Source organism: Rhynchophorus ferrugineus, unplaced genomic scaffold (genome assembly GCF_030347505.1).
Source record: "Rhynchophorus ferrugineus isolate W39M unplaced genomic scaffold, kcgeb_rfMv2 rfM6, whole genome shotgun sequence".
NCBI classification, from domain to species: domain Eukaryota; kingdom Metazoa; phylum Arthropoda; class Insecta; order Coleoptera; family Curculionidae; genus Rhynchophorus; species Rhynchophorus ferrugineus.
The window spans coordinates 14463550-14476929 of record NW_027472585.1 but is presented as its reverse complement, the minus strand read 5'-3'; the positions used below and the strand labels follow the sequence as shown (position 1 = coordinate 14476929).

General features: G+C 30.1%; 1 protein-coding gene across 5 annotated transcripts in view; it reads left to right on the top strand.

The window, feature by feature from the left end:
- The window catches only part of RhoGEF64C (Rho guanine nucleotide exchange factor at 64C), a 204129-nt gene extending 202465 nt beyond the window's left edge, over nucleotides 1–1664 (top strand). For all 5 annotated transcript variants that reach the window (XM_076407465.1, XM_076407466.1, XM_076407468.1 and 2 more), the window contains one exon: nucleotides 1163–1664. In XM_076407465.1, coding sequence (XP_076263580.1) covers nucleotides 1163–1294 — 132 coding nt within the window. In that variant the 3' untranslated portion in view covers nucleotides 1295–1664. The remainder of the gene's footprint in view (nucleotides 1–1162) is intronic.
- The last annotated feature ends 11716 nt before the right edge of the window (nucleotides 1665–13380 follow it).

The following is a 13380-nucleotide window of genomic DNA, read 5'->3' as shown; positions in this document are numbered from 1 at the left end:
AATAAAATTGCAGACACTCTAAAGATACCAACTGAACGTGTACATCATATCATTCACGAATATTTGGGTATGAGAAAGCTCTGTGCAAAGTGGCTGCCGCGCGAGCTCACTTTTGACCAAAAACAACGACGAGTTGATGATTCGGAGCGGTGATTGAAGATGATCAAGCATAATAAACCCGCGTTTTTGCGTCGATATGTGATAATAGATGAAACATGGCTCTATAATTTCAGTCCGAAGTCCAATCGATAGTTATCCGAGTGGACTGCACACGATGAACCCGCTCCAAAACGTGGGATAAAACGCAACAATCGGCTGGCAAGGTTATGACGTCTTTTATTACTCCCGCGTATTTTGGGATGTCCATGGAATAATTTTCATTGAATACCTTGGAACGGAAGGACCATTAACAGCGACTATTACATAGCGTTATTGGGCCGTTTGAAGGACGAAATCGCCGAAAAATGGCCGCATTTAAAGATAAAGAAAGTGCTCCTTCACCTGAAACAATGCATCGTATTACAAGTCAGTGAAAACAATGGCAAAATTCCATGAATTGGGCTTCGAGTTGCTTCCTCATTCACCGTATTCTCTTGATCCGGCCCCCAGCGATTGTTTCCTGTTCTCAGATCTCAAAAGAATGCTTGCTGGGAAGAAATTTTCGTCGAATGAAGAGGTGATCACCAAAACTGAAGCTTATTTTAAAGCAACGGACAAATCGTACTACAAAAATGGTATAGAAAATTTAGAGGGTCACTATAAACAGTGTATCACCCTTGAAGGGAGTTATGTTGAATTAACAAAAAAGTAATTTTGCTATAAAAATGTGTTTGGTTGTGGTAGGCCGGGGACTTTTCAATTGACTTATTAATTTATTACTACAATTACTTATCAATAAAGGTTTATTTTATGTATATTGTGCATAAAAAAGCTTGCTTTGTTAGTAAATCATTTTGTTTTACCGAAAGAAACAGTGACGATTGAACTGTAAAATTTTGGCTTATCTGTTTTATTGTCGTTTTTTTTTTTCTTTTAAATACTAAAAAACATCCTTCTGCACCAAATTTATGTATGTTTTGCGGCTTTGGTGCAGTAGGCGTATTTATTTTATAATTATACCACCAATGTTGGCAGAAATCTGTTATAATTCATTTCGTTTTAGGCTGAGGATGATGATCAAACCCATTTGTGGTACAAAAAGCTTCAACAGCACGCTCAAGGAATGGGAGCCTGGCGTAAACGAAGAAACGCTTTAGCCAACATCATGATAAACGGCATGGGTCTCCGGTCATAGCAAGATGAACCAACGAACTACGATGACGCGTTTATATATAGATAAACGAACAGCTTTAAATACAAATTAATTTATGCCACAGAATGTTTCCTTTTTATTAATTAATCTAATCAATCTTGTCAGAATGTTGTTATTGTATGAAGCTAACAGTTGTTAACTGTCACCTTTTGGCAAGCTCTTATTTTTTCCCGAATAAAATTATTGTATATTAAATTTTTAGTATTTTAGCTGTGATATTTTCGGTTTTTGGTAAAGGGTATCTAATTAACAGTAACAGATGTGTAGCTACTAAGTAACAATATTTAATTCCCATGATATACTCTATGTCGAAATACTGTATTAAAGATGTAATAAAGATTAATTCCAGCTATATACAGAGCCTTTTTTTCTTATCGATCGGTCGCACAGTAGGGATTTCCTAATTAACTTGAGCCATTTAATTAATTATTTAACGTCAATGCGTATTTATTCTTTAATTATATCGATATGTTATATTAAAACTAGATATGCGTATATTGAATTTTCAAATTGTACATCAGCTGTCTAATTTATCTTACGTTAATTAACTCTTAGTGTCAATACTGCTTGGTTAAAATTATATTAAACCTTTATAAATTACGGAAAATTTCAGAAAATTAAAATTAATTTTCTCCAGTATTCCTCGATGTTATTGAACCTTCCGTGAGGATCTTATTAAATTTGCTGTAAATTAATTTCGATTTTTTATTAATGCGTTTTTGACATTTTGATATGGTAGTAGGATGAATTTGTGAGCATTTTGCAGATTTTAAGTCACTGTTAATTTTTATTGACTGGTCCATTTTACGTTAGTATAAACCCTATATTTACTATCTAGAAGTCTTACTCAACACACCTTTTCTAAGTCTAATATAAACAGCGTTATGTAACAAACATAAACAAGAAAAATACAGAAATTGGTAAATACTTTATCCTCCTTTCTTCTGCACATTTTATATAACATAATTAATCTGTTGAAACTAGATGTTAAAACTAGCAAACAATCATCAGCATATTTCAGTGAAAGTTTAAACCTTCATGGTCCACTTAATCCACTTATATCGATCCATTTAATTTGGTTTGATTTGATCTGTCGATCTGTCAAAATCAAATGATGATTGATTGAAAAATTTAGATTTTTTCTGTACTACCTATTAGTGTGTTTTTTTTTGCTTTTATTTACAATATTTGTTGAATTCGAGAAGAAAGGGATTTTCCAAGGGAGAAAACAAATTGATGGAAAAAGGTAAAAGATACAATAGCATTCGACTAGGTTTTGTTGGTCATTATATTTATTAATAACTAATTGCCGGAAAGTCGGAAAGTGAATGTGACTGAAGGAAACTTTCAGGATATGTGATAATGCTGTACAATGTTGGCAATTCCTGAGACAGAGTGATGAGAGTGGAAACAACTAAAGGTATGCACATAATTAATTGAATATAACTGTAGCAAATGGTATTGTAGGGCGTGAAAGATTTGTGTGCACAGATATGATTGTAATTATTCAAAATTAAACATGTGCATTAGGTTAGAACGTATGAGGAGTGAATAAATACTAACTGTTTAGTAGACGTGATAAATGGATTACACATAATTCAGTGATTAATTTCATGAAAAATGATGTACACAGATAGTAGCAGAAGAAATAAAATATACAGTGATACTAAGATGACTTGACAAGTGAACACACCATCGAAGAAAACAATAACTAAACGTAAAATTAGTTTGTCAGATTTACAATTATTAATTACGCGGATTAGGCCTCCAGGGGCATACCAATACATAAAAAAGCGCGCCTAGAAACTCTACCTCACGGGTGGTGAGGAAAAGAGTTCTGTGTAAACAAAACAAATCTAACCTACAAATTATTATACCTGTGTTCCTAATTGTAGTTTTAATTCCTTTGAAAATATATGTTTTAGATGTACTATAATGTTAAAATAAATTATAATTGGTAACATTTTTATTCAGTTATTTTATTTAGATTAGAATTTTCTTGTATGTTATAGCCAAACTGAACTAAGACTCAGAGTTGATGCGGCAACATTGAAATGTTTCGACGTCACAAATATCCATGACGCATTTCTAAAAAAACCTTGAATAGACTATAGTCTTGACCGCTCTTGACTAATATGGGGTTTTGTTATTGTTACCTTATATTATTATATTGTTATGTTTGGTTGTTTTCCAGTAAAAAGTAAAAGTAGCAGGTATACTATATATATATATATATATATATATATATATATATATATATATAAATATATATATATATATATACATAAATATATATATATGTATATATATATATATACATATATATATATATATATATGGAAAAAATGTATTTCTGAAAGAAACGAACGGTCATATATGTTAAATTGGTTTGGAATTTACCATTTTTAAAATTTCTGTGCTTTTTAAGATATGTGACAAAAATTATACTGTTGGTACTGTTTATATTTTCAGTGGGATGCTTTATCTCGTTGATAATGCAAGAGTTAAACTCATTGATTCAAAAATCAACGAAGGTTACAGCCGTTATAAATCAGTAGATTTACGGAGAAATTTAAAAACGTATACAAAATGTTCGAAAAACTGTAAAACTAAGCAGCGTTTGTATAGGTGAAACCTTATAAAACAAACTTTGAAATTTGATGGAGATTTGGAGTAAATGTAAAAATCCTATGAAAGAGGGTGTTGATGAATACATTATTTTTAAAAATATCAAAATAAACTATTATATATGAATTATAAATAATTCAACGATTTCCTGGTACATTTTTATTCCATAATCATATCGATCATATGGCACCTTCGACTGAAAAAAATATGATATGAATTTTAAATAACTCGCCTGATTAATTTAACTTATGACCCGTCGATTTTTTACGTCATCCACGATCCCCGGTGGTAAATCAGGCTATTTTTCTGTCACTCACACCGAATGCCATTTATTCCTCTATTCAATCGGCTTTATCGTTGGCGAAATCTTCGAAAAACGTTTCAAGATAAGATCAACGTTTCGGCCTTGGGACGCATCGTCAACCGAGCTAACGGCTATTATTATTCTTCGGCAGACGTTTTGGTGTCAGGACGGTTTCTCTTCCATTGCCCTGTGACAGAAAGGAGCGCTGACGGTAGTTACGGGGTTCGACGTTTATTACTTAAAATCTGTCCAGGCTCAGTGTTTTATTGACAAATAACAAGAATTGATTAAATGAATTGTACTAAATCGTTGATGTGGAATTAATTCTTATTATGTAGTGTATTTATGTAAAAATGTGAAGTCAAATGATCTAATTATTTAGTGTTACACAACAGGAATGTTAAGTAGTACTTTATGTTTGAGTCTGTTTTGCCAATAAGTAATTTTTGAAAAGCGCTTCATTTTTCGAAGAGCAGACTTTCTTTCAAATAGAGGAAAACAAATTTCAAATAGAGGAAAACAAAGTTCTGAGAAGTATTGAAGGTGCATCCAGATACTACAGGACTGATTAATTAGACCGATACTTTCAGATACCGACTATGACTCAGGAAACAAAGAGAATTTCAAGGAGACATGAAGACAAGCTGAATTCTGATGTCAATATCGAAGTAATACAACTCTAGAATAACACGAGAACCGGACACAGACACAAAAGAATGAAACCATTTGATCTTGTGTAGTGTTGTGTAGTGAGGTGGATTTTATTAGAAACAGCAATATTAATACATAAACATTATTACACCAGAGATTGAAATAGGGTCGATGGGTCGTCATAGATATATATCTAGATTTAAGTTATTGTAAATAAAAATGGTACGTTAGGCGACAACGACTAGTAACAATGTAGTAAGTAAATAATAGTAATATTATACATGAAAAATGGAGAAGGAAAATTAATATTAGCAATTATATTTGAAACGCTGAATATTGAAGGGCGAACAATCCTTAGGTGCTCTTGAATGTTTTTTTAAGGGCGCCTATGCTATATTAACAAGTTATTTAAACAAATTCTGCACGTAACTATTATTGCAGAATATTTTGAAACACATTTCAGTTAATTGCTGGTCTATTCTGTTAGTAAAATAGGTGACAGGAAACAAATGTTGATTGTCCCGTGTGTTATGTCCACACGCTTGATATATTTCATTACACTATTTAAACACCTCACAGCAAGCTACAGCATCAAGAAAGATCAGTACCGTGTTGGATCAAATTCATGACACATCTGCTATTATGTTTGTTATTGTTTATACTATCACTAGTATTATATTATTTAGTAAATAATAAAAGTTACTTCTTAACTGTAATATTGAATTGGAATGATTCGAAAATATTTCAGATAAATCATTTTTGTTACAAATTATTGCACAATCATTTTTTAAAAATTATTAATTTACACATTTATTACTATTATTCTGTTCTACTTGAACTTGCGGGCTAGCGAGTGATCAACTTAGATATCATCCCAATAGATATACCCCAGCAGTATTCGAACTCACATCGATAGCATCAGTTTGTACTAGCAAGAAAATCAAGCCAGCAAAATAAAATTTGCTAAGACTACTTAAAATAGAGTTAAAGGGAATATGTACACACTATGTAAGTTCGTGTAGTTTGGTTCACTCCAATCTTCAGATATCCCATCCGTTGTCCAGTAATATTACTTCCACGATGTTTATACGACAGTAATATTAATTTATATTTTAAGACAATTACGGACAATTAATCTATCGGTCTTTGAAGTCATTGTGCATTTCTTCGTTGGTTACGTAGCGATAAACTCTGGTAACTAATCCAAGAACTTTGTTTTGACAGCGTTGGATTACTGGTTGGTTTGGTGTTTTATTATAAATGTATTTTTATATTTATATTTACCACATTTATCCCATAACTTACTTTAAATTGGTTTTATAATTGACTGTAATCGACTGATAAACAAAACAATTTATATCAAATCTTTCAACAACTAATTACTACAGTTCTTTGATTTTGAGTTTATTATTTTTACTGTATAAGTTTAGGATTATTTAACGAAGCCATATTACCGGGGGTGTAAAAGTTAATAGTCCTTATTACATTCTAAATATAATAGTGGCGTAATTCGTTTACACAGCCAACATATATTGCGTTTTGAAAATGGAGATACTAAAAGGAAGGAATCACAATGGCACATACATCCTTGATTAATGTTTGAAATGTTGATAACTAGATTTGAAAAATAGGAACAAAACTGACACCACTAGATCCTTGCATTAGTTTTAACCTTAAAGAAATTGAACTTCGACAGAAAGGGAACGTTTTTCAATGAAGTCCGTTGGAAAATTTTGTTTATATCTTCTTGCTTCTTGTGTTATTATTACTTTTTACATTTCCAATTGGTGAGTTTGCCACCATAGATTATCAGGGATGAAAACACTTTGTGATTTCCATGCAATAACAATCAAAATTGAGTGAGATAACGAGTTTTGAAAAATAAATGGCTTCAGTATTACGCGCCATATCTGCATAGATTGCACGAAGAAATAAATATAAAGTAATATTATCAAGGAAGAAATCATCATCAAGATCATATTCATCAAAAGTAAAATACAAATAATACAGACACGACATTTTTCAAATGTATTTTGAGGACTTTCCAAATTCTTAGATTATTTGAAAATTTATTGAAAATACATGGAAAGCTCTTAACGGAACCTTTCTAAATAAAATAGATTACTTTAAAAACGACACTGACAGTGACAATGATAGTTAAATTTACACATTACATAAAATAACCATCGAGAAATATATATTTAACTTTATAGGAAATTTTGAGGAAATGTTTCGCCACGTCTAACATATAGTTGTTGCTAATTTTAAAATATTACTTGCTTCATTCGCTATACCAAGAGTCGCGACGGGATCTGATTCCTTCATTTCTTTCTATGGTTTGTTTATTTATTTGGTACACCATTTTTAATGTGCTTTATATAGAGAACAGTATGGTCCACAAAATATTGTATTTTATGTGGTCAGATTTTTATAACGTTTATAGATAAAATTATTATTTTATATTATCAGTATATACAAGTCGGTACTTCAAAAGCATTCTCGTTCTAGGTGTTGTGTACCCAGATGAATAGATAGTGAGGAGATGCATCATCGTTTTCCGTTCAAAAAGTACTCGGCGATATTTAAGAAATGGGTAGAAAACATTAAAAATCCTGAACTGGTTAGGTTAAGCATGAAACAGATTTATGATCGTTACCGCGTGGGTCATAGACATTTTTATGATACATTTAAAGTTTCCTTTAAGATCAGAATATGTACAACTGGAAATGGATTAAAATCAAAGTGGTATAGAAGATAAATTGAAGGAGTCAATCACATTTCTCTTCATAACTGTTACCATTAATTTCTAAACGGTCTTACTATATTTGCAGTGCCTATTTCCATCGTTCCAGGTCCACAGGTTGTACCGTAGTGTACATCTCAGGTTACTTAGTAAAACATTTGAAAAAAGAATATATTTTTATAGAGGCAAGACAATATCTCGTACCCCAGACTCCAACAAAATTGTTTTATTATACTGTCAGTAGGTCTTTGAGTATGTCTTTTATTTTATTCAGCGATTTTGCCACCTCGATAATATAACAAAATTTTTGCCAATTATTAAAAAAAGTAAATTCAAGAAATTGTATATTCCTTAATGATTTTTCAGATAAAATATTAAAAGTACTAATAAGGTGCGCTATATACCTGTAAGTAAAACAGGTGAACATAATCTTAAGAGGAAAGGACTAAAAGTTTGCTTTCAATATAAGAAAATAAAAGACAGAACTCTGGCAGATCCTATTAAATTGATGGCACTAAACAAATATGAAAAAGGAAAACGAGAGAAGAGATAATTTTGATTTACAATGCACCAAAGTTTTTTGTTTATAGTTTTATATATATGTATATAATATTTATATTTTAGAGAAAATAAATATATATTTTTATATTGTATTTATGTTTTATAGATAAATTTACATTATATATTTATATTTATTGTAATAGATTATATTTATATTTATTTATTTTTACATTTTGTATTTATATTTAATTGAATATTATTTAATAAATTTATTTCAGAAAAAAAATGTTTTTTATTTAAATTTCATTGGTCAATTAAACATGGCGTCAAGGCTGTCAAATATTACTAATCAGCCAATGAAATATCTTCACAGTAAACTGTTTTTCTAGCAGGTGCCTATAACGGGGATTTAAATTAACCAATCATATTACTTGAATGGCCAATTAAGACTCCCTCTGGATGTTGGGCATAACAAAATTTTGCGCCAGAGTCCCCTATTGAGTTGTGTCTCTATTACTCTACGAAAATAACTGACATGCTGCAATAGATTTAATTCCATTATTTATTTTAAAGGCTTTCTGAATATATCACAGTTCCTAATACACAATTTCCTGACAAGAATGTTCAATTTACATCTGTGCTTACAAATGTCATTAGATCAATAAACACACAATTCTAGTACGTAAAATATATCTGGTAGTTTAAGTATTCATTTAATTACCTAGTAACTGTATGAGATGCTTATATTACGTAATTAAATTCAATATTGTCAATGTTCGTCTGAAATAATATCAGATTTCATCGATAAATATTTACTTAATCCGTATTAAAGTATGCGAGATCATGGTACACGCTCGAGGCTTCTTCTTGTATTAACATATGTTTATATTATTATCGGTGCTTGAGTAAACAAGCGACGATATATAAGGTATACGTTCTTAAATGTTGAACATTGCTTATTAAAAATCGTCGTTTTAAAATCATATCATATTTTCCCCTTTATTTTATTCTAATTAAAAAGAGATATAGTCAATTCAAAATAACAGTGACACGGGCGAACTGTCGCAATGTTGCCGCATCAACTCTGAGTTTTAGTACATTTTGACTCTGACATATAGGAAAACTTTAATATAAATAAAATAATTGAACAAGTATTTTATTAAATATAATTTATTTTAACATCATAGTACATCAAATGCATTTATTAACGAAGAACTTAAAACTATATTTAATTTTACAGCTGCAATAATTTATAGGTATAGAGTTGTTTTATCATATATACATTCTTTCCGCATTACTATCTGTAGGGTTCTAAGCACGTTTTTGTATATAGTTGTATCCCCGAAGGCCTAATCTACATAATTAACAATTGTATATCTGAGTAATGTATATTACTTTCATTTGAGAGCATATTTATGTCTTACGCTGAGTTCTTGTTTCTTTCGATGCAATGTATCCTTGTAAAATCATTATGGTATTATTATATTTCTATTTAGTTTGTCCTATTACTATCTGTATACATCTTCTTCATAAAACTACATTTAATCACTGCATTCTCCTTAATGCATTTGCCATATCTGCAAAGCAGTTAGTGTTATTTCTCTCCTCATACATGTTAACCAAATGTTCATGTATATTCTGAACAACACTCCTAAAGCTTTCACGTTCTATAATACAATTCCCTACAACTAAAGTATATTAATTGTATACTGACTTTTAGTGGTTTCATCTTTCATCACCTCAAATTCACTATTCACTTTCAATCACTACCAAAGTCAGCATTGAATCATAAACCAACATTAATCAGTCACTCTCACTTTCAGAAACACTAAACAAGTGAATAACTAAGCTGTTTATTTTCAATCTATCAAAAACTTGCTCAAGATTCTACGATTTGTCAATTCCTTCTTCAATGTGTCTGATCGAGCTCACACAAACCGAAAATGCTATTTTCAACAATGCCTCTTTCCATAAATCCAGACAGTTCTGGTTTGAATATCCTCCTCGACCTGAATATCTATTACAGTTGGATTAAATATGCAGTGAGAGGGAAGAAGGCGTAATACTCTGTGGCCATAACATTCAGTAATCTGATCTACTATGTATCTTTTTATCTTACTTTTACTATGTATATTTGTATCTTTATGTATCCTACATAAAATGCAATTAAATATTTCATTTATATTTACCAAGTAACAGCATGAAGAACTATATGTCTCCAGTGAATAAATGTTATGACTAACAAAACCTAATCGATAGTTATTTCAACATTTACCTTTTTCCATCAGCTTTCGTTGTCTATAAAATATTTATTATCATCTTGCCACGAGCAACCCAATGTACCATTCTGAAATATTCATGTCTCATTTAAGTATATAAATTAATATATTTCTTCCTTGATTTTGGTATATGTATTTAAAAATTGTGTTCTTTTAAAATCAATATCTGGAAGTTCCATTAAACCCCTTCGTGGGTTATCTTTACACCACTTAAATCCTATATTATCCAACAGTGTATGAACGGATGTTCTACATCTCTTAAATAGCTGTATATCTTTTGGATTTTTATGGATACTTTCCTGACTAACAATTTTCACTGAAATAATTGTATTAAATTATGTTTCGATTGAAAAAAACTACTTACTGTTTTATACATTTCGTATATTTGATCTTTGAAATACCAAGCTGATCTTGATTCGTCACCTGTTTTGCATAAACACGGTTTCTTTTTGGCGAATTTAAGGTTATATAGTTTTTTATTTTTTGAGATATTTTAGTGACCGTGTCCGTACTAATATACAGTGCAGCTGCAAGGCGCAAAAAATAGTTTCAATACAAACCGGTTCGATTTCAAATTTATTAAAACAAAAAATTAAAACAACATTTGCCGGTTTGTAAACCGTAATTATAATATTTTGAAGAATTTTCAGACGTTTGACAAACAGACAACTTTTACAGTCCCATTCCGTTACATGTTCGAACTTCTCTAACAACATTCTATCTCTTTTTAAATAGAATAAAATGACAAGGATAATATTGTCTGACTGTAAAACGAATTTACAAATTTAGACAGACACATATTGCACTCGTGTCACTGCTATTTTGAATTGACATATAGATTCGAACATGTAACCGAACCGGTCTATAAAAATAGTGCGGTTGTCAAATAACTGAAAAATTCTTCAAAACATTAGTAATAATAATTACAGGTTATAAAATGGTTTGCTTATATCGCTGCTATTATTACTCAAATTGGATATGCCTAAGTCATTGGATAGTCAGAGTTAGAAACAGATTTGAGACGCATAATTAATACTTCGAACTGGAAAGAGACAGTGGAGAGCCCCCTTGTCAAAAGAAATGTTTTAGCACTCTCAACATGTAACATTCACATTACCAGGTGTTTATTAGACAGGTGTTTCTTGTAATAAAGTATTGAATACTTCGGGCTTACTACTAATGGATCTTTACATATTCTTTTGATTTAAAACGTAACAAAATTATACAAACTATTTTTTTTATATATATGAACAAATATTCAGAGCTAACCAAACAGAGATATCTAATTAGATTTTAAAATGAAAACAAATATAGACCGTATAGGGAGAGCACATATAATACAGACCCAGGTGAAATATAAACTAACAAAGACAAATACGTGTCCATAAACATTTTTACGTTGTTCGTTATAATCCAGATTAAAAACATAAAAATCGTTTTACTGGCCGAATAAATATTCAGTATAGTAGTCTGAATTGTATTAGCAAGGTCTGGAAATGCTTTTAACCTTTCAAAGTTTTAACATTAATGTGTACAATTAATAATGTTAATATTACTTTTTTTTGATTTTGTATTTAAAAAAATATAACGAAGATAATATGGAATTGGCATGATTTAGTGTCAAGCTTCAATAGCTTTTTACAGTTTGCTCTTTAATAGGTATTAGGTAATATAGATATTAGCAAAAACTACCAAACAAAGGTAATTAAACAACAAGAGAACGAGACAATAGGAATCAGAGATAAGTAAAAAGAGTCAGAATAATGATATGACATCAAATAATGACATCAAAATAAGAATATTATTCTTAAAATGGAAAAGATGGTTTAGAATAAAAAACTCTCGGATATTTTCGGAATTCTACCAACTTCGTCATTTATAAAATGGTAATGGGTTTAAAACACAACTTATTTATTCAAAGAAGCAAGAAGCGACTTGTTGAGCAGTGATACAAAGCGACACTGAAGTTTGTTATATATTAGAAAACAGACCTAATAGAGATTGAACTGTTTTATTATCCGTTCCATAATTTACACAATAACATTGTAGTAATAATTATATCTTGTCTCAATAGATCTTTGTGTTGAACAAGTAAGTAAAATATTAACAGACACAGACTTTCAGCTGTGCTGCTTTGTTTTTAGTATGAGGGAACAAAAAGAAGTTTCTATCTTAATACATCTTATTTGAATTGATAGCACTAAAGAAATATGAAATAGGCAAAAAGAGCTATAGACAATTTTGATTATATTTGCCACGATATATGTTATGTTTATATCCACATTTAATTATTATTTATTTATATAATTATATTTCATTATCTTTTATTTGTGTACATTATATATATATATATATATATATATATATATATATATATTTTAGCTTCTTGATATTGTATAATATTTGTATTTATATGTAATTTTATATTAAGAAATGGTTTTAAATAATTACATTTTGGTTTTATTTAACATTTAGTTGGTCAGTAGAATGTAACGTCAGAGGTTAATGACGTGATGCCTATGAAATCGTCGACCAACGAAATGTTCCCCTAATAAAATATTTTCATTACAGGTGCCTGAAATGGTAATTTAAACTAACTAATGAAATTCCTCAAAATGACGTTTTCAGCGCCTTCCTGCTGAGACCACGCAAAACAATTCTGAAATTATTTGTATGAAGTTAACACTCTATATATTACTCTATGGTGTCACTGTCCTCATATTATAGAATTCAATATATGTAAAAAACTTTCCGGAAAGATTTTTTAATTTTTGTATAGACCTTGACAAACACAATAAAAAAAAGGATTATCCCATTTCGCGCAGTTGCTCTGAAGTTATATAGATAGACTGACTGACTGTTAACTCAGAAAAATAACAATAATTTTGTTTGTGTTTGTCATTTTAAGGTTTTCTTAACGCGTATTCTTAATGTAACAGATAAAAATTACATCCGATCCTTT